At 36.0% G+C, this 27,224-nt stretch overlaps 1 protein-coding gene across 3 annotated transcripts in view; it reads right to left on the reverse strand.

Annotated features, from left to right (window-relative positions):
• VPS35L (VPS35 endosomal protein sorting factor like) overlaps positions 1-27,224 on the reverse strand; it is a 55,710-nt gene that overhangs the window by 12,279 nt on the left and 16,207 nt on the right. For all 3 annotated transcript variants that reach the window (XM_032197286.1, XM_032197287.1, XM_032197288.1), the window contains 14 exons: positions 26,212-26,289; positions 25,452-25,574; positions 24,159-24,205; positions 22,116-22,227; positions 21,761-21,877; positions 21,366-21,419; positions 20,891-20,971; positions 20,021-20,083; positions 18,918-19,003; positions 17,073-17,153; positions 14,374-14,437; positions 12,447-12,545; positions 11,509-11,586; positions 10,592-10,706 (listed from right to left, as the gene is read on the reverse strand). In XM_032197286.1, the coding sequence (XP_032053177.1) occupies positions 10,592-10,706; positions 11,509-11,586; positions 12,447-12,545; positions 14,374-14,437; positions 17,073-17,153; positions 18,918-19,003; positions 20,021-20,083; positions 20,891-20,971; positions 21,366-21,419; positions 21,761-21,877; positions 22,116-22,227; positions 24,159-24,205; positions 25,452-25,574; positions 26,212-26,289 (1,198 nt within the window). The remainder of the gene's footprint in view (positions 1-10,591; positions 10,707-11,508; positions 11,587-12,446; positions 12,546-14,373; positions 14,438-17,072; positions 17,154-18,917; positions 19,004-20,020; positions 20,084-20,890; positions 20,972-21,365; positions 21,420-21,760; positions 21,878-22,115; positions 22,228-24,158; positions 24,206-25,451; positions 25,575-26,211; positions 26,290-27,224) is intronic.

The following is a 27,224-nucleotide window of genomic DNA, read 5'->3' on the forward strand; positions in this document are numbered from 1 at the left end:
TTCTCAGTGCCTGCATACAGACTCCTTCACTCAAACCTCATATTTTCTTTTATCTTGCACATTTAATTTGAGGTGAAGGAATGTTTTTTATTTATTTCAAAGAACATATTAGTTTACACAGGCAACCCAAAGGAAGGTAAGTGATCTGTCCTTTCCTTTATTAGAGGAAGGGAAGCAGCAGCAGATGTTCGTTCTAGCTCAAGTAAATGAATTGCTATCATTTCCACAGTTGTCTCTGCAGAAAAAAAAAAAAAAGAAAAAAAAAAAAGTACGTGCCCACATCACCATATAATCAGAACATATGACCAGACAAATGAGAAAGCATGTCTCAGAAAATAGTCTGCATGCCAAAGCATGCATGTCTGTGCAGGGAACTTGCCTTCTGAGTTGTTTTGTAAGAGGACAGGAATGATCTGTGCAGCAGTCTCCACAGCGAAACAGAAGAGCTGCAGAGTACCTCACACCTGCTCTCCCAACCACCAGAGTCCTAGCGGTTCTCCTCAAAACTTACCTCAGCCCCAAACTAAAACCTCTTGTCTTTGCTATGAACAACCACAATTTGACCTGATTTACTCCTCTTGGCCTCCTGACATTCCTGAGAATAAGAACTGCCTCCTCCCTGGTTGAGATGAGCTACCTCATTAGATCTGCTCGTGACGGCAGCACTCCCAGCCCCACTTCAGTGGCTTGCCGGGGATGAGGAGAGACCTGTACACACCGCAGACAGCTCAGCAGTCCCTGTCGTTGCAACAAGATCCTCAGTGCTTCCATTATCTTCTTCCCTACCCACAGCAGTCACAGGGCTGCTGCATCCCTGCTGTCTCCATTTGACTGCCTTCCTCTCAAACTCACCACTGCTGCTTGGTTGCATCCACAGAGCCCCCTGCAAGTACTCAAATATTGTCATGCCTCAGCACAAAGGCAACACTGCAGGGCTCTGGCTCCCTTGCTTTGGATTCTCCTTCTTTGCCTCGCCCTCTATGACCCCAATGTAGCAAGGTAAGCCAAAAAAGCAATACAACATAAAAGCAGTTAGTTGCATTTTCTATCAATGACGACATTTTACTTAGGCACATCCAGAAGTTCTGGCTAAGGGGCATACGTTCATTCTGTTGAGAGTACTGCCAGCCTTTGCTAACCACAAAATTGCCCTTGTGCCGGAACACCTAAAGCATACACAACCAAGGTACGTGCGCTTCATAAGAAGCAAAGAGAAAGTGAATTCATGTTAATGCAAAGGTTTTATTAAAGATTTTGCAGAAAAGTAACTGTCTGCCAAACACTACCTCCCTATTGTTTTGTGGAAAAGTGACAGAGCATGTATCACATGCTCCAAGTTTGGAGTAAAAGTTCATTTAGTAAGTTGTCATGGAAGCACTGGCTATTTTCTTAATAAGTATGAAAAAACATCAGTATTTAATTCTGAATTACATCAGTTATGAGGTTATGCAACAGTGCTTTCTCTGCATCTTTTAAAAGTCAATTTATAGAGCTATTACTGTAGACATACTTCAAGATAAAACCACGCACCAGCTTTTCCTGGTTTCCAAAAGGTGCAAGAAGCAATCTTAAAAGCACCAAAAAAGCCACAGCGATGTTTTGTTCTTGATTAAAAACAAAACAAGAAAAAGATGAAAAAAGCTTCTTCCAATGAGGGATGCTGTATTCTTACCTGCCAAAAGTAGGATCCTGCTTCTAAAGTGAACCACTGCTAGGTTGGTTAAGGGGAGAGCAGCCTGTTCATTACAACAAATCATCATGATAAAGTCTTCCCAGACTGCTGTTAATATCTTGTGCAGTGCACCGAACATGACAAACTTCACGCTTCGCTAAATTTATCCTTTCAGTGCAGCTCCTTCATTTGGGTTGACCATAATCCTATACATCTTTCCCCCGAGCTTACATGCTGACCTTCAGGCTAGGGAAACTTACAGTCACACCCAAGACAGCACTTACAGTAATATTCTGCTACAGAAAAAAACAAGTGGGAATGCTGTTAATGCTTTGCTCTATCAGTATTCATTATGGTACCTACATGCATGTTTGTTTAATTATACGCAACCACAAAAATACACTCACTTCCATATATTTCTATGTATCAATCTTTGCATACAAAAAAATTAGCTTATTGTATTTTCTGCATCTAAGAAAGACAATTAAATGGTACTAATTGAAGACTGCAGGCAGAAAGAAAAAAAAAAAAAACACCAAAAAAATGGTAGAAACAAAGCCATTAGAGATGGGAAAACAATTAAGCTCCTGAAGTATGCCCTCAGTGAGTAAAAGTGAGTAGGTCTGACATACCTACACAAACTATTTTTAGTCCCAGATACAGTTACAAAAGGCTAAGTCCATCCAAAGGACAAAAGCAGGGACCATACAACATCTTCGGCATCCCCTATCACCTTCATGTCCTACAATACTGTTAAGCCAACCCTAATACTTCTATTGGATGTGGAAGCAAAACTTTAGATGTTAGAACTTCAATGAAGCCTTGTACTGTAGTGCAAAAATGAATGGCAAGCAAGCAGGGTTTTTCACTGCTGTTGTTTTTAAATAAATTAGCACATCACTGGTTTGATGACAAAGCACTGCAAACATTTGGAACTCTCTTAACATTGCTGAGGTCACTCTGATAGATTTCTCACTTTATTGAAATGTGTTCTGCCCTTGAGCTATTGAGTTACTGAACATTTCCAGTACTGAAACCCTCTAAACATCACTCCCAATCCAGAAACTACAAAGAATTATTTGAAGTAACAAAGATGAAATAAGAAAATGAATGCACTGCTGTTTGGTGAACTGGAATGTACCACGTTAATCCATACTATGAATTAACCACACACAGAGATGTAATTATGTGGATGAAGCTTGCTACTGCCAGTTTGAGGAAAAGCTTGATTATAAAACTGATTTTCGCAAGGCCTTAGTACTTCCCGACAAAGGCACACAGAGGCCTAATGTTATACAGGGACATCATACAGTCAGACCAAAAACACTGTAAAAATGTTTTATTTTTAAGCTGTAATCAGTAAGCACATAAACAAAGGACATAAAAAATACAACCACAAATTTCAGCCTGCCTCTCTAAATTCCATGTAATCTCTAAAGACTGTACAGTAAAATATCATCAGTCTTTATAGAGAACACCACTAGTTTAAAAAACAAACAAACAACAAAACCACCACCACCAAAACCAAACAAACAATCAAAAGCCCCACCATGATACAACATTGAAGAGTCATGGTTTTTGCAGAGAGAAATCATTCCTCAAACCCCTGAAGTTGTCCAAAGAACCTGGAAGTCTGTGTTAAGCGATCCAGCCAATGCAAATAATTGGATGTTTACAAAGCTTTTAAAAAGAAAAATAAGAAAAAATCCTACCCTAAGGTGACAAAGGATAAGAAGGAAGTCCTCTTAAGGATTCATAACTTCATAAAGGATGGGGTGCAGGGGGAAAAGAGCAGGAATAAGAGTTTTCTAAGTGGAGTGAAATGACTATTGAATTCCTTAAGCTTCTGCAGAAAGATACATCCTTCCGATGAGCTGGGAAGAGCAGTGGATAGGGAGGTGACAACGTTTGCAGAGTACTCCGGAACATGACTGCAAGGAGTTGCAGATGGAGCTCATGATTCTGAGCAATAATGCAGCAGATGAAATCTAATATTAGCAAGGCATGTGGGGAAAGAAACAGCACTTGCTATTACTATAGAAAGATAAGCTCTAAATAAGCTATTTACACTCATGAAAGATTTTGGAGTCATTATGGTTGGTTTCCTGAAAAACACACCCTGAACAGCTGTCAAAAAGGCAAGCAATTATAAGAATCATTAGGCCAGTCATGGAAAACTAAAGTGTCGTTATATCATTTATATAGCTGATGTGCTTTTCTACCTACAATACAGTCCTGACCTTCCCATTTCCAAAAGGATAAAGAGAAGATTAAAAAGGTGCTACGGCATGGATCTCTTTCCTCATTAGAAAAGACTACAAGGACAAAAATTCTTCAGGAACCTATCAACTTCAGCTTCTCATAGGTAATGAAGAAAATGAACTGAGAATGATTGATGTCCTCAAAATATCACTAGTAGATCAGCTGCACTCACATTTCAAGAAAATCCCCCCAAAATCCCTGTGAAGTACATTTCCAAGTAGCACGTGACTGTGGAACTCAATCCCACATGAAGTTACAAAGGCCAAAAAGTAAAAACTGGTTACAAATTGAAATTCATAAGGATTGATCCATCTGTTTTAATAAATACCATGGTCCCCAGACACCCTGCACTGAAGGCTGTATTTAGACCAGCTGCAGCTGAAGGCTAGGACACATCATGCTGCACAACCACCCCATGCAGCGACAAAGGCTCAGGGAAGAGTGGCTGGAAGCTGCCTGGCAGAAAAGGACCTGGGGGTGCTGCTTGGCAGCCGGCTGACCACGAGCCAGCAGTGTGCCCAGGTGGCCAAGGAGGCCAAGGGCATCCTGGCCTGCATCAGAAGTAGTCCAACCAACAGGGCTAGGGAAGTGATGGTCCCCCTCGTACACAGTGCTGGTGAGAGCACACCTTGAATATTTTGTTCAGTTTGGGGCTGCTCACTACAAGAAAGACATCGTGTTGCTGGAATGTGTTCCAGGGGATGGAGGGGAGACCTCATCGCACTCTACAACTGCCTGAAAGGAGATTGCCTTGAGATGAGCATCAGTCTCTTTTCTCAGGTGACAGGTGAGAGGACACGAGGAACTGTGCCAGGGGAAATTTAGCCTGGATATCAGGAAGGATTTCCTAATGGAAAGAGTGGTCAGGCACTGGAGCAGGTTGCCCAGGGAAGTGGTGGAGTCGCCATCCCCTGCAGGTGTTTAAGAGATGTGCGACGTGGCACTTCGGGACATGATTTAGAGGATTTGAGTAGTAGGTGATGGTTGCGCTTGATGATCTTAAGGGTCTTTCCCAACCTAAATGGTTTTACAGTTCTATACAACTATTGTTTTTCCTTCATGTTCCTGGGAAGTCCTCAAATCTAACTGTAACTCGAAAAAACTCTTTAGGTTCTTCTTTCTTTAAACTCTTTATGTCAAATCCTCTCTATTTATATTCTTCACATCTATAAAGATTTTAGATTAGGTAGGAAATTTTACTAATAAAATTCTTCTCTAATATTACCGAGAAAGTATGCTAAAATATGATATGGGTACGATTTTAAAATACTCACTACTAATTCCATAATACTCTTTCTCCAAAGTGTGGCTGAAGCCTGGCATGTTTAGAGAATATTCATGGAAAAGTAACATTTTCTGAAGTAGAAAACAAATTAATTTTGCAATCCACTAGTGAAAATGTGTTCTGGTTCCATTTAAAAAACAGCCCAATTAATATTTAGACGTATGTTAAGCACTGTATGCTTCAGAATTAAAATCTGCATTTGTTAAAGCAAATATATGCATCAGTTGATTCTGGGGACAGACTCTCCATTTTTATCAAATTTTTGTTTGACAACATTATGTTTTAAATAAGTCACACAGAATCAATTTAATTACTTTAATTCTGAAGCGAGGCAAGGATTTCACAGGCCTTTAAGATGAAAACACCACTCAACATGCATTACCAGAAAGTTGCGTCATTTCTACCCACCTGCTGAATGCTGTGACCAATAATTAAAATCATGCTGTCTGTTCTTTGACAGCCAAAAGCAGCATTTCCACAGGGAGGAAATATGTGCAATTAAAATAATACCTATGTCTCAAAATCCAGAAGAGTGACACAATGAAGCATGCATTTAATCTCAATTTAGTCCAAGCACTCCCTGTGACAGAAAGCATGACTGATGAGAATTTATTATTCTATGCTGGCAGCGTGCCTCTACAAAGCACAGTTCTGTGACTCAGTTAAATAAAAAATAAAAAAAATAAAAAAGAGAAAGCGCACACAATTGCTGTAAAATCTAGTGTCCTTCTTCCCGGGGTGGGCTCTTAATAGGCTCTCCAGAGATGCAAGTAACGGATCCAGGAAAAAAAAAAAATCCCCTAAAACTTTCTGTAATTATAGATTCATTTTTTTTAAAGCACTCCTTGTGAGTTGGAGACAAAAGAGATGGTATTCATATTTAATACATTTTGAACAGCATACCTGGACAGACATCCACCTGGGTGAAGACTCACTGTACTAGACAGCCCTCCAAAAAAAGCTTAGTACAATCAAAGAACATATTAGAAAGCTAATTCTGTTTCCCTACTCCTGCTCTGCAGTTCTTTCCAGCATTTGTTCCAGGTTATCACTGCAGGGAAGAACAAGTAAGTAAGTGACAGAGCCACTTGGAAGGCTCGGTAAAGATGTAAAGACTTTTTTTTTGAAGAGAAGGAACAATCAGAAGTTCCAGAAGAAAAAAAAATAATCCAATGCTGGACCTCAGAAGCAGACACAGGATCTTTTGTAACAATTCATCTCAATATTTTTACCTATGAGTCAAGTTAAAATAACCAAATTTTAAGCCCACATTGTCTACAGGATTCTTTGACATTTTCATATATGCTTGATGTGCAGAAATATTACATACTTGATCTGTGTTCAGGGAAATTCCTTGTATTTGTGCAGTTAACTAAGGAAGTCATTTTCTGAATATTTCTTTCCAGCAGTAACGTCAATTTCAGACTGTGTCCTTCCTCTCTGCAGATGTGGTATTACAACACTGTATTGGAGAATTGATCCAAAATAAAAATAAGGCTGTTTTTCTTTGATAGATTAGTTTTAATTTCAGTCCTCTCCCCACTGGTTTTATAGGACACACTAGGTTTAAAATCAATTTGTAAGCACTTTTTGAGCCTACATCTCCAAATCATGCAATGAGTTTTGTCATTTTAGATTCTTCATTGTCCTCTGCCAAAACTCTGAATGCTAACAGGTGCGTACTAGGTCAGTTTATTAATATTGGCCTTTTCATGCACCTACAAATTCATGTTTCTGACCCAGTTTCACCTGTATTAAAGCAGATCTATTCCAAGAAAAGTGACAGTTACAGTTCTAATACTTATCTACCCCAAGAGGTAACTTTACTCCCTTTTCAAGTTAGATACATTAACAATTTAGAGAAAACATCCTATTATCTACAGAAGTCTACCCTGTAAAATTCATTTTTATTACATATTTAAGTGAAAACTCAACCAACTGAAATAACTACACTCCCAGAAGGATTTTAAAACTAAAAAAAAAAAAAAAAAAAAAAAAAAAAAAAAAAAAAAAAAAAATCCAAGAATTCTAATTGCTAAACACAACAGCTGGAATTTTTAAAGAGAAACTACATGTACATATGCATGCCGCGCTACTGACTGAGCCATCAGATCAGGTACATTTTCTTCCAGTTTTATTTCTCTTCCCAATTTTAAACTGATTAAGCTAGTTCCGATCAGGAATGAAATAAAGGTTACACATAAGACAAGATTTCACTTCCTATCCTAATGCTCTCATTAACTGCACCCTCTTAAAACTTCATGCCGCATTGGTTTTAATAGATCAGCATCTATTTGGCATCAGTTAGCTGACTGGATTTGAATTTGCTGTTATGAATTAATCATTACTTCTTACACACATGAAACACATTCAGTTGAGATGCAGATTAAACTGTGTTAAAAGTAATTTTCAAGAACACTTTAGCTAACCAAAATAGACCAGAACATGCAATGATAGCTCAGAAAAATGTCCGAAGCCTGGTACCACTGTTGTCTGTTTAACAAATGCTAAATTACTCATGCAAATGACATGTCTCTGAACACAAATTATGCCCCAAATAAATTTTCTAAGGAAGCAAAAAAGTGTTCAACAATAAAACCTTGCTAAATGAACCAAGTTATTGAACATCCACCAGTTTAGAACGTGCTTCATTTCCACAAAAACTGAGCTTGGCTAAATGTTTCTCTCTCTAGCTTGTGAGTCTAAAATTCAGAATACAGTCATTAATAAATATGTATTTTAGAGACTGACTTTGCATACACCTGCTACCTTAAGAGATTTCAGAATGAGGATGCCTATTCATTGTTTAGTGAGTGCACTGCATTCACAAGTCAGACAACAGCTGTGCACATTCATAACCTCTCACACTGAAAAAAAAAAAAAAAAGAAAAAAAAAAAAAAGACAGTTGTTGGGGCCCAGCAGTCTCAGTTAGGCAAGACTTGGATCACAAAAATAGCAGAAAAGGAGTTCAGAAATTGAAAAATTGTTAATCAGAGTTGGTCTCAGCAGGAGCAAAGCACAGTCTTCAAAGACTGAATACTATGGAAAAACTGCTTTGGATTTGTTTCCAACAATAGATGCACTGCAACACAGCACCACCAACAAAAACTGATACAATGGAGAAGGTAAAGCTGGTCAATTAAACTAAACACTATAGGAAGAAAAGAGTCCAGTTTTGGTAAGTTCGGTTACGTACAATGAAACTGCATAATACTAATTTCACAACAACCAACTTTGCAGATCTTTTATTTGCACAACATACTTGGACACAACAGAAAGCTTTACTCTAAATCTCTCGCCTTTGCTGTACGGGCAGCACTGCATTCAAAACAAAGAAGTACAACAGCCGTCCTGTACTAAAAAGTCGTAATCAGCATCCTAAGTCAGCTTGTTTGTGCAGCTGGAATTTACTGGTAAATGCAGAGCTTGGAAAACATCAAACTGAAAAGGAAACCCAAGTAAGCGAATGAAAAGATATATTCACCTTTCATTCATACAACATTGCAGAAGTCAGGCTGGGTAATGAATCCCTGCTCTGTCTCTACGTAAACAGGAATTTAGTCCCTACAGTACGTTCCCTACAGCAGTATTAAAAGGCTATCTCAGACATTTCCACTGGGGGACCTGTATCAAATTCCAATGCATCTCCTTACTTGAAAATCTATCCTTTTCAATATTCTGCGTGCATCTAATTTCTGGCAAGTTAAACCCACTTGAAGCATTCTCGCTTTACTTCCCATAGACAAGGCCTTTCCAAAGGTCTAACCTATGACTTTTGTGGCAGAGCACAAAAAAATGCAGCTACAATTTCAACTTTACTACGTTCATATACCTTCCTCTGGCAAACATAGGAATCTTTTGTGACTTGAAGCAACAAAGCTTAGCTAACAAGACTTAAATACACTCAGCCTATGCTTCTTTTCATCAAAAGAATGCCCAGTTGACCTCTGCTTCAGTAACCATAAATATTCAGACGTGGCAGAGCAGCACAATATTATCTGGCCCACCATACCCCAGTGAGGCAAGGCAAGCACAAACTCACAGCCAGGTGAGCCATCAAGCATACAAAAGGGACAGCCTGATAGGAAAAATGCAAACTCCAAATATCAAAATTGCCTGTGCACAATGTCAAATCCAGGTGGCTCAGAATCAGATCAACTGTTACTTGTAAAACATATACAGATATTTATTTGCACACACAGAGTTCACTCTGAATTTTGAATATTCATTGCAGGAGCCCTAGCAACAACAACAAAACACAGTAGCAGTAAGAGTAGAATGAAACAAGTGCAGAACACACAAGGACAGTAAAGATGTAGTGGTCATAGGTTAAAATCATCACAGCAAAGATGTTTTTAATTGTCTCATAAAGAAGCATAGAGCTAAAACACAGAATTAATAGCCACAACAAAGGATGTTGCAAAGTAATCCTGTGTGTTATTTTCACCATTACATTGAAAAAAAAATATAAAAAAGCATTTACCATTGGAAAGGACACATTTCAAGTTGATGTTAGAATTGCAAAACAAAGTAGAAAGACAACATTTTGAAAAGGAAAATAGAGATACTGGAAACAGTTAAAGGTAGGAGAAGACTTTCAGAATAGGTAACTGTCTCTCATTTGCAATATGAACAGGAACAAGATCATATTGAAACAGTGATACATACGTAGTGCTCATACTGTTGTCAGAGTAGCTTAGTTTTTTCCCCAAATCACCTTTTGTCAGAATTTCAAATTACTTAGGACTGAACAAACAGGATGGCCAAAAACCGTACTCAGGCCCTGTTTCAGCCAATAATTCAGATCAAATAAAGAAAATACCTTTTTCATTCTTCACATTATCTGGTATTACTTCTTCATTTCCCTCTGATACAGGGCATATCTTTAGCTGAGTGTTTATCACTTCTGTGCTTTGATAGCAAGTTTTAGTATCATTAACCTAAGTTTTAAATCTTTTCAATCTCTTTCCATGATTTTATCAGCCTGTGCACTACTACACAGATTAACTAGTTTCTTCTTTGACAGTTTGGTTAAAGCACATTATTTGCTATTAGAGTGCTTGGACAATTATGCAGGAGAAAAAAAATATGTTTCCATAATTTTAAAATTATTTAATTTTGGACAACCTGCCTCACATCCACAACTATGTTAAATAGTGTCAGCTGTCTTATTTACTCAACCCAATTAGTGTTGAAATTGAAGAGTTGCTTTAATATTATAAGTTTTCACTTTAACAGTGCTTAAAAAAAGGGCTGTATTTTAATTACATAATAAATATACTTATATGACTTATGTTTTCAACCAAGTTACTATTCACAGCTAGAAATACTTCTGAAATCGAAAACCTTTAAGTAAATTAACTCGTCTTACCTTGTGAAAGGCACTGATTTGCCAGAGCAACCTGTCCAGAGTGTAGATACAGATTAAGGCGTGTGAAGATACTGCTCAGAGATGGAATTGTAATAAAGCAAAAGGCAACACAAGCCTAAAGCAAATAAAGTAATAAAAAATGAACAAAATTCCTTACTTGGAGTTACAGCAGTCATTACTGATTATATACCTGATTAGGAAACAAAATCTGTAAATGAGTTTATGGAAAGACTTTCCCTAAACAGCTAGTATTATGTTAAGTCCAAAATCAGCAACTTCAATTTTCTCTTTACTACTTCAATAATTATACTTACTATTAATGTTATTACTAATAGATTAGGTCCAAATTTAATCTGTGACTCTAGCTCTAACAGTCCCTCTGAAGTAACCAGCATGTAGCTCATGACCAAAACCTAACTAGCAAAGCAGTTAGGTCTGGTCCTCAGCGACAAGTTGTGTATCAAACAGGTCACAGCACTGGCACTGTGTACATTTGGGAGGAAGGAGATCTAGCACAACATGCTGCTGATGTAAACCTATTGGAGCAGCCCAAACATATAGATGGAATAAGGGGCTCCCAGGCATACAGAACCTGGCCAATGTCACCTTAGCTATTTTCTGTCCAGAACATCATATGCAAGTGCTGTCAATGAAAATCCATTCATTAACCATAGCATATGCAAACTCCTTCACAGTACGTGAAGATGAAATTCATCTTAGTTGACATGTTTCAGGCAAGAAGATGTGAATCCAAAGAACTTGAATAGCCTGTGTGCGTTTCAAAGCTCATATGACAGTAACTGCAGAGACTTAGAAGCATGAAAATCAAAAGGAGCACTTATCATAGAATGACTTAGTTTAGAAGGGACCTTATCTGCTTAGAAGGCAGGCTCAAAGTTTATTGGACTCAGACCTACCCTGACAAATGCAGCAGTCTTTCTGGAATGATTTCCTTTCATCACCTTTCTTGTTTCCATTGCTAGTTGGTTCACAGACTACACACGCACACATACAAAAAAAAAAAAAAAAAGAAACAAAAACAACAAAAGCAGAACATTAAGAAAAATGCACAGATTTATTAGGTCAGTTGCAAATAAACTGCACATTTTACTGCGTGCATTTAGAGAACAGAAACTGTCAAAAGGAACCCATATATGGTGTTCCCACTGTATTATTTAGTTTTTACTTCCTCTTCACTTTGAGAATTCCAGTGACTGTTCCTTAAAGCAAATGTGATTCTGAAGGTTTGTCAAGGTAGAGTTGTTGATTTATTCAAGCATTTAGATCATCCCTTGTTTCCCAGCTAAAGTGCTCTCTCATCATCGCCTTCCTAATATAGAAATCACCATTTCTAGCAAACTCATTTAGTAAAAAACAAAAACAAAACAGGATTTAAAAGGATATACGATTTATCATATCATACAAAGGAATCAGATGCAGCAAGTGCTCACCTGTCATGTGACTCGATACAGAAAAGCAATTAAGCTTCCCAATCACAGCAGGATTCTGACTATGTCTGCAGACCAGAGACAGTCTAATCTCTCCTAGATGGAGGATTATAGAAGAGAGAACCCAAATTCCGAATACATAAAAGTACTATTTATTTTATTGGCCATGAAATCTCTCCCAAGATAGCTAATTTTCTTTGTTGCAATGATACCATGCATCTGAATTTCAGAGTCAAGCAAGAACTTCAGAGAATTTGGGGTGATAAAAATGAGAGACAAGATCAAAGCCTACTTTTAAAACACCTGATATAAAGACTTCAAACACTGCACAATAATCTGGGCAGGGAATGAGAGAACTGCAAATATAACCCTAAGTATTAAGATAATGTAGATAAACTATAGCTTACATGAATCAACTGGACTAGAACAGGCTCCAGATTGCAAAACATTGATCTGGCTTCAACATAGAAACTCAGCTGTTGTTCAAAGTCACGGCCAAATGAAACCTATAGAAGAAACAAAAATACATTTTACCATTGTACAAGCATTTAACTGCTTTCCAATACTTAAACCTGAAGGTTTTGCTGATTTTTTTTTTGTTCACATTCCACATGGTCTACTTAATAAAACAAATACTTATCAAAAATCAAAATTTATCTCCTAGATTTGTGAAAAGTAGTTTCAAAATTAGCAGAATTCATGATACTATGGAACTAGGAACATAGGGTTAGTATAGACTATACAAAAAAACAAAACAAAACAAAAAAACAGAAATAAATCAGTGAATCTGTATTCAGATGTCTAATTCCCAGTCATTACAGGGCCTCAAAAAAAAAAAAAAAAGATCATTTTTGTAACTAGGCATACCAGTAAGAAAAGAGTTTTTTTCCTCAAGTTTATTTAATAAATGTTTATATCGTATGGCAAAAGCCTGTAGCCTTGCACGCTGCCAGGAAAGAAAAGTCAAAAACAGCCTTTGTGTGAGAACGCCCTACTTCCAACCCTTCAGATTTCAAAACTGAGCACTGTCAGCTAGAGTGTCTCAGCTGTCAATCAAAAGCCTAGCAAGAGAAACAGTCTCCAGGCAGTCTACATTTATGGATTCAAATGGATCACTTTTTTTCTAATAAGAGTAATGGTTGCATTATTCCTCATTTCTCAAGTCGCATGTGAAAGAATTTTCCTTTTAATTCTGTAAAAACTTGTGTTTCGTCCATCCAGTGAAAGATCAAAGGATCTGCACCAGATTGTGTTGTGTTACAGACAATCTTGTGTTACAGACCTAACTGCCTTGCCTTTCTTATATTTGTGCAACTGCTGATTCTCTAGCCCTAGTCTTAAGAAAACTTCTCTAGAAATATAACATTTTTCACTAAAAAGCCTGGCTGTAAGAATGACTTACAACTACTTTTCTCTCCATATCTTAACATAGGCTTGTTTAAAAATTGTACCATTTTGCTGCTCTGGGATTCTTGTCCCTCCACTCTTCCCCCCAGACTGTAAAGCCACATCAAATATTATTCAATGTGTGAACTCCTCTTAAAGAAAATTGTACATTATATTGCATATAACCCTTAATAAAGAAAAAAAAAATATATTAAAAACATTCTATTATATAGCTAAATATGAAAACTGAAGAGAAAGCAACCATCTAGAGATAAATTCATAGAATTACAACAAAGAATAAAGGGGACAAGTAGAGACAAAGCCTGTCAGCTATTACTGTACAAAAGAAAAGCAAGATTGAAAAGACATGGTTATAGAATGAGAAGAGCCACAACAAAAGCTTACAAACATCTCCCTAGAACAACCTGACATCTCAAACACAAGGCACAGGAACAAAAGATTTTACAGGGATTAGTAGGAGGGAAGGGTTAAAAATTAATTTCAAGTCAACTGGAGTTTTAGCGGGACTACTGATTTAATGATAGAAATTATCTCATTTGTAAATGAGATAAATGGTCTCATTGAGGGATGGGTAGTGGGATTTCACAAAAGCATGATCTCTCTGAGGCTGTAATATAAAGACTAATTACTGCTTAGCTTTTAAATACTTAGTGTGTTTTACATGAGATTAAAAAAATAGCAGAAAAATTAAATATACACATACAGTTTAAACTAGCATACTGCACCATGCCAGCTTCGCCACTGTATATTTCTTTCAACACTCACATACTTATGTCACTAAAATGCGCTGGTTGGGGTTTTCAACAGTCTTTGGCAAGTCACGTACCATCTCTAATTTAGTTACATAGGCACCTGTTTCTCATGGGGAACTCATGAAAATCCAAGTGGTAAGGTACTCGCCAACAGTTGCATACAATTGTTACTCACCATTTTTATGAATCCATTTATCAAAGATGCTAACATTCTTTTCTCATCCTCAAGTGTCAGTGCACTATAACAGATAATGTATATGTCAGATTTCTGAATATTTCTTAACTATTTATCTGTAAATGTTCAAATGATACATGCTAATTTATGCAATTTTATGTCTCTATAAATTATTTATTGAATACTAAGACCACTAGTCTCATAATTTTAGTTATAGAATGAGAATAATTTTAATATACATATCTTCAAGTCAGCCATGCACCAAACTAAATTCTTAAATTTAAGAATTGTAAAAATTGCTAAGTCTTTAGATTTTACAGAAGCTTAGATTCAGCATGAACAGAAGCTAGCTAAGCTAGAGTTCTTAATTGCAGCAAGCAAGAAAGTGGCTTCATTCTTGTGTTACAACATGAGAACTTGAGTAGGAACTGATTATAAAATCCTAAAGAAATTAGTAAAGCCATTTTTAGGAGAAAAATCATCCTGTTAATGGGGAACAGCTTTTAATATGCACGTTAAATAGTATATAATAATCAATGTGTTTATTTTAGAAAAAATATATATATTTTTTAATATGTAACCGGGTTAGTCATTTAAGAATTCTCTTTAACATCACCTTGTTACTAAAATATCAAAAAGGCAGCACTGTTAGAACTTCTTAAACTGATACATAAAAACAAGATTCATTTTACAATTATCAGTGATACCTATTCTGTACGAAGTCTAAATCTTATTTGAAACAAATTTACATCACATGAAAATGCAGTAAGTCAAATTTGTTTCACTGAAGATGGATAAGTAAAAAGATAAATAACAATTAACTAATACAATTTAATCTTTCTACTATTATGTAGTTGGCTCCAGATTTGAACTTTAGTGTAGCAATTACCATTTTCCTAGCTTAGACACCAGATGGGAAGAGGACAATAGTTTTATTATACAAATTCAGTAAAGGAAGAAAGAAAATCTCAGCATGATTAGCTCATTAGGGCACTGCCAATCAAGAGAGTCAACTGATGGGCTCTGAGAGGCTCAGAAGAGTTGTAATGGGATCTCCAGGTCAATTATAGGTTTCCAATTCAATTTTGAATCATACCACTGCCAGTCTAAAGGCTGTCACCCTCCAACAGCTGTTATTGGGTTAATGAGCCCTACACAATGGGCTGGGAATTTCCTGAACCAGCATGCAAGAATAGATGCAGGGGTTACTTTAACGTAGTAAGAATTATGATGATTTGCCAATAAAAGATGAAAGACAGAACCCAGCAAATTATGTACATCATCTTGTCTCAGCTAAAAGAGCTGCTGGTTTAAGGAATTGTAAGGAGCTCCAAAACCCAGCAAAATTGTTTTGGCAAAATGTCAGAGGAAGTACCAAATATGGCTTGCCATATACTGCCTAATTTTTTTAATAAGTTGTTTTAGCTTCAATACATTCTTCTATTTAAAAGGTTGAAGAGGCTTTTACTGCAACATACAGAAATGCAGTGTTCTAACACAAAATAAAGCACTCAAACAGGTATAAATTGAAATTGCATGCCAAACCTGACTTTGTAATTGACAATAAATCTTGCACTCATGGCATATCAAGGCTGAGAAAGTTACAAGTTCCTTTGAAGTGCCTGCCATACTAAGAGGCTCTGGGTTCAAACCAGAAAGTGTGCGTGCGGGGTAGTTCTTGCTCTTAAGATATAAAGATTTCACACTGGTAATTGTGACTCTTTTTTCAGTCAGATGCAGATTTCTGTGTGATTTTTGCAAAACATTTTTTTTTTTGTTAGTTGTTTTAACAACCTACTAACCACATTTGTTTTCCACATTACACAGAAGTTTTTGAAATTTGATTCACAAGTATCTGGCTCATATTCTAAGACACTCTACTTGAAACTATTACAAAAATGGAACAAAATTGAACTATTGTCACAGTCCAAAGTTTGGCGTACAAACCCCCTTTTTTTCTATTTATAGCTTTTAAATAAATATTAGCTGAAATTACAGGTAGACTGTCAAGTCACAATTGCTGAGAACCTGGCATATCACAAGGCATCTGGCACAGAAAAAAAAAATGGCGCTGACCTTTACACACCTGCCATTCAAACATGGGGTTTGCAACACGGCACAAAGTAGATCCCTAACCTCAGCACTCAAAATTAAGGGGAAAAGGGAAGAGGAGAATTCAGGGGAAAAAACTATTCAAAAGCTTCTCCCTTGTTTTAGGTTCCTTTACTGATGTTTCTAGAAGTCTTTCAGCTGTACTTTTAAAGATTTCACACCCATTGGTAATGGCTGAAAGCAGGGCATAAATGTATAAATTAAATATGGCAATCTGTGCTTTAATAGGTACATATTCATTAAAGCTCATAAAGTCTCTTATTCGCTATAACTCAAAGATGACACCAGTTTCATTCCCAGAAATATATTTTTTAAATGTAGTTTTTAGTGTCTTTGCTTTACTAACAACCTCTACAAAACTGCTGCTACTTCCCTTTTAAAATTCTGTTTCAGTATTCCATATAAGCACTAATTTCGGAACAAATACTATGTGCTACCACTTCACCACACAGCTCTTCCCTCACTACTAATTGGATTAATGTCTTAATCCACCATGAAACAAACAGTCTCAGAAGTGTGAAACTGTACACCAAGCAGCCAAACTTTGCATAAATGATAGTTATTAATATGAGTAAAGTTAATCTTACTTCACAGAGTCATGCATTGTCTTGCAGATATGCAGAAGAGCATTGAGTATAACAGGATCCTTTGTAGATTCCTGCTGATGCCTGTAAAATGTTTTAGAAAAAGTGATGAAAAATCCCGCACTGTCAAAATGAAAAACAATGAATAGCACACCCACTGAACGAGTAATTCCTACCAGCAATGCTGTAAGACACTAACAATCTACAGAAGTTTTATATTCCTTTTTTTCTAGCCTTCAGGAATTCAAAGATCACATGGTTAACAAACATAGAGTTCCAATTAAAACCAGTCAAGAAATTTTACCTTAATACATGGAGGTTTACTGCCAAGCCATGGAATCTAACTTGTTAAGGGACACAACAAGCTAGACGTGATAAGTTGAATCAATCTAAGAATGTCAAAACAAAACATTCCTAGATCTACCAAAAAATATAGTTTCTCAGCTATTGATGAACAGACAGGATGGATAAGTGTCATGCTTAAGTCCAGAGGTACAAGTGCACTACTAAGATGAGAAGACTCAGTGGGGGATCTCATCAAAATATATGCATACAACCACCAAACCCAAAAGCATAGCTAAACATTTAGACAAACGGAGTAGATGCATAACATGGCAGTCAAGTGCCTGTGCTCGCTTATTTGGTACCTTGGTGGTAGAAAGTAACACCTAAGTATAAGTACTTGTTTTCCATACACAAAAAAGGCTCTTTGGATACCTAGTATTAAAAGCTTTTCAACTTAGGTGCTTGAAGAGGAACATCAAAAATGTGTAAAACTCAGGAGGAGGTTTCCCTCTTTTTGACTAGAACCGTTTATCGCAAATTTAAACTTCTACCACATGGAAGACAGGACTGAAGGAATCAATGACCAGTGTGTCTGTTCATATACTGAGCATTTAACCCCCTAAAGAACCTGCACAGCATTTGACATTCTCTGTGCCTTTTCTGCTATTTAAAGCAATTTTTGATTGTACTTCTCACAGTTGAATGCTGCAGGTTTTTGCTAAAAGGCTATTTCCTTATAAAGTTTCTGCTAACGAAAACTTGATCATCTACTGAGACTGTGTTACACCAGTTCTATGTAGGGCAGAAAATGATTGTCTTCATATTTCCCAAACTTACAAATGATGGAAAAAAAAACAAACAAAAACACACAACACAGAAAAAAAGAATACTTGGAATGTACAAAGATGCTTTTTTTTTTTTTTTTTTTTTAAAAAAAGTAGAACTCAATTCAGTGTGAGAGATTGGATCACTGTAATTCAGCATCCGCCTGCAATTTTGTTATTTAAAAACAAAAAGGTGATAAAGAATATTTTTTTTTCAAAATTAATTGAAGAAGACCGCTTGACTTTTACAATATTTGAAGATGAAGTCTCATCTTTGAAATTCATTTTCAACTGGGGAAATAACCATTTTTTCTATATAATGGAGCTTGTAACAACAGTCTGTCTCTCCTCTCCTCTTCTTCTGTTACTCCAAGGTAATAATTCTGCACTGTGATATCAGATGAAATACAAAAACGTTTCATGGACTACCTAAAGTGATAAATTGATAAAGGCTCAGGGGACAACTGATCTGTTAGTCAATAGTAAGTCAGCATCGATGCATTACTTCAATTTCAGCTTTCATTGTGAACAGTTAAGGAGTCAATCAATAGATCAACAAAACAGACACCTGTGGGTTTTTTGTTTGTTTGTTTTGTTTTTCCTTCTCCACAGACTGGAACATCCTCAACAAGCTATGTGGACTAAACTAAACACTGGCTCAGTCCATCTTCCCAAACAATCTTTCAATCCATTGCCCAGATTCTCCAGAGTGCATTTAATCTGAATAATCTCCACTTACTTAATAAAAGATTCCATAATGCACTTGCAAACCTCCACTCTCACATTCTCCTTCTGGAACATATCCAGAAATGGCAAGAATTTCTCCTGGAAGTACAAATACATAAACAAGTAAAATTAGTTATTTTTACAAACACATTAAAAGAATAAATATTTTGGATAAGTTTTATAATCATGGCTGTTTTATTGAAAATAATTTTAATCTTTTTTTTTTTTTTTTTTTTAAGACAGTAACTTATCTTGAAGAACCATCTTTCCATTCCATGAAAGAGGAAACAAATGGCAAAGCACTGATGGCTGAAAGGTTTTACCAGTTTACTGATTGGAGCAATCCAAAACAAAATACAAAACCATTTGAACCAAATGTTGTAAATTATTAAAAAGCAGTCATACACTTGAAACAGCTTAACATCACTTGAAATTCAGACATCTATGGAAAAAAATGTTAGTTATTAAAACAGGTCACATGTTTTCCATTGTGGATGTATCCACGGCAACTTATGAAGGTCCAGGACATTTGCATTTTCTTTAAAGACATGGGCTGAGGTTGTTCAGACACTGAGATATTTAGTTTGGATATTGTCTCAAAAATATAGCGAAGGTAAGTTTTTCAGAATTATCTAAGTAACTTGTGAACAAGACTTGACTCCAAAGCCACAGTCAGTCTTCAGTTTTATTCTTCAGCTGGTTTCAGCAATTTGATACCTGCTGTCTTCTTTCCTTTCCCTACCTCTTATGCATTCTCTTACCTAATTTTCAGTTTGTTTCAATAACAAACTTAAACCCCATAATAGAACATAGAAACAGTTATCAGCAATTACACAAACACATACACAAATAAATGGTATTTTATTTCCCACTGATTGTCTCTTATGCTGTAACAACAAAGTGTAGAAAATTGGAAAAGTGAAATGAGAATAATGAACATTGAGGTATTAAGCAGCATAGAGCTTCCAAGATGTTTCTGCACTTATCTACTTGATAAAAAGTCCTCTTGCTGTGCTAATTTGAAAACAACTTAGATATGCAACTCAGGTTAGCTGTCTTGCAAAAACAGTGGAAAATAGTTCCTCCTAAAATTTTATTAAGCATAGCATTACTTACCACTGAAAAAAGCAGAGAGAAATCATAGATATAGGTAATAACTTTCTGAATAATTGACTGCAGCTAAAAAGAAAAAGAAGGAAAAAAAAGGAAAATGATTGTAATACAAGTTACATTAAAACTATCTAAACCAGAGCATATTCTTCTCTGATAACTTATAGAAAACAGGTTTGGAAGACACTTCAAGTGTTCGTTGATGCCACTTCTTTTCCCCTAAGCAGGATCAACTACAGCTATGCTATTCCTAGCAGATGTTTTTCCAGCATACTCTTCAGAACTCATAAGAAGTGAGAGGATGACCAGCCTACCCAGGCTTTATTTTTTCTTTACTTTCTATAGTTAGGAAGATTTTTCTGTTTTATAATCTGCATCCTCTCCAGTTCGACTGACTAAAACAAGAAGTACAGTTTGTTAAATTTACTTTTGTAAGCAGTTTTTCTACTCTCCAAGTAACCACAAAACATTTCTAGAACCTCTACAACTAATTGGTATCTCACCTGACATACAGTCTCAAGAACTGGACACTAAAATCCACTGAAGTAGACATAGATTTATCATTATTTATGTTTTACTTCTGTTCTCACAGCCTGCCATGATTGCTGATTTTCTTCAGTAGAATAATATTGTTGACTTGAGAATTAGATATTGCTACTTCTAAATACATAAATCATTGTTTTAACCTTTTTTCCTGGACTGAGAGAGAAAAAGAGTAACAAACCACAACATCATATTGTTCAAAAAAGCTTCCCAAATCATAGACAGCCTTTAAAAATAATTATACTATTTTAAGAGACATCAGAAATGTTTAAGAATTAGTTTGATCTAAGAAAATGCACAGATTTTACAGATTTGGAAAAATAGGTTCTTTACCTGTGGGTAAGCATCTTCAAACGCTCTATCAGGAGTCATGTGTTTGATAATATCAGCCAAAACTGTATTGACTTCTCGCTTCTGTACAGCGAAAAATAGGAGTTACAAAATACGGTAACAAAATCAGCACGTAAATCATCAGATAATTTATTCCCACTTGCCAAAGCATCAGCTTCCTACACAACTCCAGTTAAGCAAGGAATTTTAGCTATAGTTCCAGTAAATCGTTACTTAAACTAGTCCAATAACAGGTAAGAAATACCATGCAGGGTTTGAGGGCAAGAAAGACTGCTTCAAAGACACATCCTTCGTCCCTATTCATCTTTCATTAAAGGAAATGCATTTTTTGTACACTAAAGAAGTCCTAGAGACATCTTAAATACTCATAGCTTTTCCAGTTTTAATACCGTTACTAATACAGGCACTTCGTCTGCATCAGAAAACCTTCAGAGGAAGCAAAGTAATTATCACTTACCTTAAAATGTCTGCATGTATACTCCACCCACACTTCAGCACAGTTGATATAATCCTAGAAATACACATCTCTAATGACTACCAATATTTACAGGAAAGAAATACATGTGCAAAAATTATACTTAAAGTAATTACTCCTGAAGTATGATTCATGCAGACCTAAGATTTAGCACTAATGACAAACTTCCACAACTGCACTGCTTGTTTGTAAGCAGAGGTCAGAAAAGCAGGGATTATATAAACATATTACCAGGTATCATTTTTTTTTTTTTTTTGGCAATTTTACATATCTAGAAAACGTAAATCATGCCATGCAAAATATACAGCTTGCTGAACAATGGCTACAATTTTACCCTGAACAAAGGATCAGTAGTGAAACAACTGTCAATAACTCACCTGTGGGTTCTTCAGCTTTGTTATAACCTTCCAGGCTTCATTTAATATTTGAAGGCGATCATTTTCAGGAGGATCAGCCAATGCCAAGTTTAATCCCAAAGAGCGAAAGAGGAGGTGCTGAAATATAATAAGTAATTTTAAATTTAAAGCAGAAAATGCATGTTCGTTCAACACTCCTCTAGTAGGCAGAGTATGCAGAAAGATTGTTTGAATCCCCTTTATTTAAATAACATGCAATTTATGTAGGCAACTAGTATAAATAGTGTACAGATAAGAAAGTAAAAGAAAAGATAGAAGTAGATCATAACTCAGCCAGACAAAAAATAAGTGTTATAAATTACCCGAGAAAAGTTACCTTTGGGAATCCAGATTCATCACATTCTTTAATCATGCCAATGAAGTCCATAGACCTTGCAGCAATAAACTCTGCTCTGAAGGCTGACATTACTGAATTCAACAGCAGAGCACTACAATGAACATAAGACAAATCAATACAGTTCAACAGCAATGAGAAGTTCTTGAAACCCATTCTCCTTTTTGACTACAGTACTTGGGCAGTACAGTATTCTTGGGCAGGGCAAAACTCTAATTTAAACTTTTTCTCACTGAATTAAAAAAAAAGTATGCATTATAAAAGTGAGTTTTCTAGTGGCAGCACTGTTAGGATTAAAAAAAAATCCAAACAGCAATTATACAGTAGTTGGCAGTGATATATTTAGATATTTAAAACAAACTGTTTAGACTCATGTTTGTATTACTATTGATCCAAACTTAAATGGAAGATTCAACTCATTACTGTAAAACCCACTTTACTGATACTACTGTGCAAATATAAGAAACACAATCTGCTATCATTCAAAAAGGCAATTCCTTTGGGCAAACTCAGACACAAGTTAGCACAGAAGCTGTCTCACAATCCAAGCAACGCTGTGTCCTTCACTATTCTGAAGCAGACGCTCTGAATTTGAGGCAGTTTACCTTGAGGGAAATTGTACAGAGCACTTAAAATAGCCCAGAAACCCTTCTGTTTTTGACTGAGCATTAGCGGTCCCATTGCAATCTGACTAGAATTTGCATTTTTTTTTCATTAGACAAGTACTTTGAGTTCACCAGGTATATGCTTTGCAATATAGACAAGCAGGCTGTCACTTTTCACTTAGATGGCTGCAACATGGTTCTCGGAACATACTGAGATTATTTAAAGATTTATGAACTGATGTGACTTGCTTTGTGGTATTTTGACAGCCGTAAGAAGACACAAAACCACAGAACTCCATTTTAAAGAAAACTATCACACTTTATAGACCATCTCAACTGGATTATTCAATTTTCCAATAAGAGACATCCCAAAAACATTTAATTGGAAAAAAAAAAAAAAAACACCTCATTATACTCATCATTCTGTGCTTCCTTCAAAGAGCAAATGATCACAAAGATGAGACACCTGGCCCATCTTTGGAACAGGATGCTAACAATTGATTTAAAGATGTGTTCCACAAAACAAATCAACACCTATACCAAATAATTAATACAGCAGAATATGTGGATGATTTTTGTGTGGATGTTACACACAAAATAAACTCAAACTCACACGCTCCCACAAAGTAGTCTTTCCTTCATTTTTAAAATCACACTTTTACCCCAGTCCTTAGTTCAGTCACAGAATGCTAATGCTGGCAATTCCCCCTCTTTCAGTGATTAACATAATTTAGTTCCTCAGCCACTGCACAACTAGACTGTACAAAGCATACCCAAAAAAAAAAAAAAAAAAGTAACTGAAAACTTTCATAGAACTCTGCCTACCTACTAAGTAAAATGAACAGAGATTAGCTCATGAGCAGGCCAAATCACATTCACATAACTCAGAAAGCACATCCAAAACTCTCAATCTTCCTGAATTATTCACTTAATGTGATTAGCCTGCACACAGACTTCAAGGAGACATTTGGGTACTAATTTTAGTTTCGAAAAAAGCAGTCATCTAAATATTCTTCCAAAGGTGCCAGCTGCTTTACAACTTCCCCTCCAAAATGAATGTATGGGCTAACTGTAACCAGGGGAGACAAGGGGGAAGGAAAGGAAGAAAATCAGAGAAAAATGAAGCATAACCAGGAATCAGAGACACGGCTGATATAGAACACATTATGCATCCTAAACTTTGGCTTAGGAGACAGCAACCGAGTTAAATTAATTTAACTTTTGCTCTACAAGTAATCTGCCATCCTTTAGAATTCATCTCTGGAAAATAGACATTCATAATTATGATTTAGTAAGCTATAGGAAGAACAAAAGCTACACTGTGCATCCAAGATATGTTTTCAAAATGGAGAGAGTTTTATTACAGAGACTCATGGGCACTCATTACAGACTCACATCTTCTGCATTACATGATACTTACTTGTTCCCCAGTTTTTTGCATCTCTCCATCATCTCAGTAAGCAGAACCTGTAAGAATTACTTACTAAAATTAGTAAGATTTCATAAATAAATTCAGCTTTAATCACTGTAGTAAAATCTACTAAAAGCTGTTTTAATTACCAACCCAACTCATTCCAATAATCCTGTCTTATCCTGTATTTACAGCACAAGAAAACAACAGTGTACTACAACATAAAACACATCTACTGGAATGAGTACAGTGACATTTTAATCAAAACCACTATTTTATGGAAGTCAAATTTGCAACCCTTCAGCTGTGCTATTTCTCAAAATGATTTCTATTTGCCACCAAGGTCAATTACCTCTGGCAAAAGAGGTGACTATTACAAACTCTCTACCGTGGAATGCAGAACAGACTGACTTAAGACTAAAATAGCCTCTTGACTATGTTAAACAATTACGAAGCTACAGTTTACTCAAATCATTTTTATATCTGCATGACAGAAGAAACTAATGAATTCAGGAAATAAAAATTAAACTACCTAAAGGACAGCAAGAAACAAACAGACATACTGCCTATGAATTTAAAGTGGTCTAGTTTGGGCTTTGGGGAAAAAAAAACATTCTTCCTGTACAAAAGAGAAAAGCAAGCAGTAAGATCCAGCCCCTTTATACTAACTTGTACACTCGCATAAGTACTGACAGATTTTTTATTTTTCATTTTAAAAAGAAGGGTTAGAGAAAGGATAGAAAGAGATTTCAATATTTGATACCACTGAGATACGTAAGTTTTTCTTCCTCAGCTGCTTAAGCATTGTATGATAAGGGTTGTTTTATATATATATATATATATATATATATATATATATATATATATTTTGTAATTCTAAAAAAATCTATATTATCATTCCAAAAGCAAAAACTCAAATCTGAATATTGTAGCAGTAAAAAATTGAGCAGTCAAATTGAAATTACTGTTGGTATTTTAAGTTGAGTCACTTACGATTCAACACATTTTGCCACAGAATTCTGCAATTTATAATAAAAGGCACTTATGTTGCCTAAACTTCAGTTTCATATTAAATACTTATACTTCTGCATTGGACACCTTCTCCAAGAATTTGTAGCACAAAATACATGGTGTTTACATCAGATGCTTTCAGTGTCCTTAAGTTTTACGCATTGCTTCACTTCTTGCACTATGCAGTTAAACAGCGGGGAAAAACGTAGGATGAGTTTATCAACTCTTTAATAAAACTAGTTCTCTACTGTAACACTGCCATTAGTACCAAGCATTAGCACACTTACTTACCTCAGGAGCACGGTATGCAATACACTGTAAAATCCAGTCTATAGCAGGAGAGTATAGAGTCAAATACAAAGGAATTTCCACACACTGCACTATCAGCTGATTCTGAACTGTGTCCCCATGAATCTGTTGAAATAAAACAAACAAACAACAACAACAAACACATTGCAGTGAAGTTGGTACTTAATCAGAATTATGACAAATTTTGCTTACGAATTGAAACAATGTTCTTGTTTGTCATGAGATTGGATACTTGGAATATTTTCCTAATCAAGGTTTAGACTGGATATTAGGAAGAATTTTTTTCACAGATAATGGTGGTCAAGTATTGGAACAGGCTGCCCTGGGAAGTGGTGGAGTTGCCAGCCCTGGAGGTATTTAAGTGCCACATTCACATGTCTCTAAGGGACATGGCTTAACAATGGGACTTGGTAGTTCACATTGATGGTTAGACTTGATGATCTTGAAAGCCTTTTCCAACCTAAATGATTCTTTGATTCGATGATAAAGATGCATAGACAATCTGAGGCATTCCTTGCTAGCTGGGGAAAAATATCTAGCTCATAGCATACATTATTAAAGCACAGAAACGGAGCACCCGAAACTTAACCAGCATGAATGTAACGCTTCCTGTGCTACAGCTGGGCATAGGAATATCCCTAAATCTAAATTTAAGAACTTGATTTTTTTGAAAAGTATTTATATGGTAGTTTGGTTAAGAAGTATCTTTATGTGATTCAGAAAACAAAAACCAATTGCTTACTTGTTTAAACGTTAGAAGAAAGTCAAAGAAATTTTTGTTAAGGCTTTCTTTGAGCTGAGGTGCCACTTCCATCCCAACCTGTATTAAAAGAGGAAGATTTTATTTGCATCTATCACCTGTGCTCCTCCTCCAACTGTAAGACAAAATATATTTTCCAGAGGAATATACCAAAAATACAAACATATTGAATATTGAATCACATGCTTTTGATTATCTCCATGCTTGCTATTATAGTCTAGTCCACTGGCAACTACTCTGAGGTAATTACAGCTGAATTTAAACAAAGTTCTCATAACATCAACTCCATGTGTCTATAAGCAGTGAGGAAATACTAGTACTTGCATTGCAACAGCCTATATTCATTGTATTGCTTCATTCTTTCCACAGAATCAAAGATCTCAAATGAAAATATTAGTACAGATATAGAAATAGTACTGATAAATAATAAAGGTTGTTGTTATACACAAATACAAGGCCTGTGTAGTAAAGCTGGAACTGCAAATGGAACAAATCCATACAAAACTCTTCTCAAAGAATGAAGACATGGCATAATACAAGAAGTTAATTACAGTTCCGCCTTAAATAAATAAATAAATCTCAACAGATTAAGGATCCTCTTTTCAATCAGACTCAGACATCTGAGTTTTTGGGATCCCTGAACGTTTGCAATTCCAGCTCACTTCATCACGAAGCCCAGGTTACTGGCACAAACCCAAGACAGTCACCTATCACTTTGCTTTATGTATCGTTTCCTTTCAAACTATGCGGCTAAAGAGAAACATGTCACCTCACTGCACTCAGAACTGGTTCTCTGGTTTCACGCAAGCATTTATTGCCATATTTTACAATGCTGTGGCTTTAGACATCACTTACGTCTGTACTACAGTTTTCCTATTTAAGGATTTATATTTTTGAAAATCTATTTTCACTGGAGAAAATCAGTGAAAATCCCCATCTTCAGTAGGAAGTATTAATATAATGTGTGTACCTGGAATACAAAAGATTAAAAGCCT

Source organism: Aythya fuligula, chromosome 15, assembly GCF_009819795.1.
Source record: "Aythya fuligula isolate bAytFul2 chromosome 15, bAytFul2.pri, whole genome shotgun sequence".
Lineage (NCBI taxonomy): Eukaryota > Metazoa > Chordata > Aves > Anseriformes > Anatidae > Aythya > Aythya fuligula.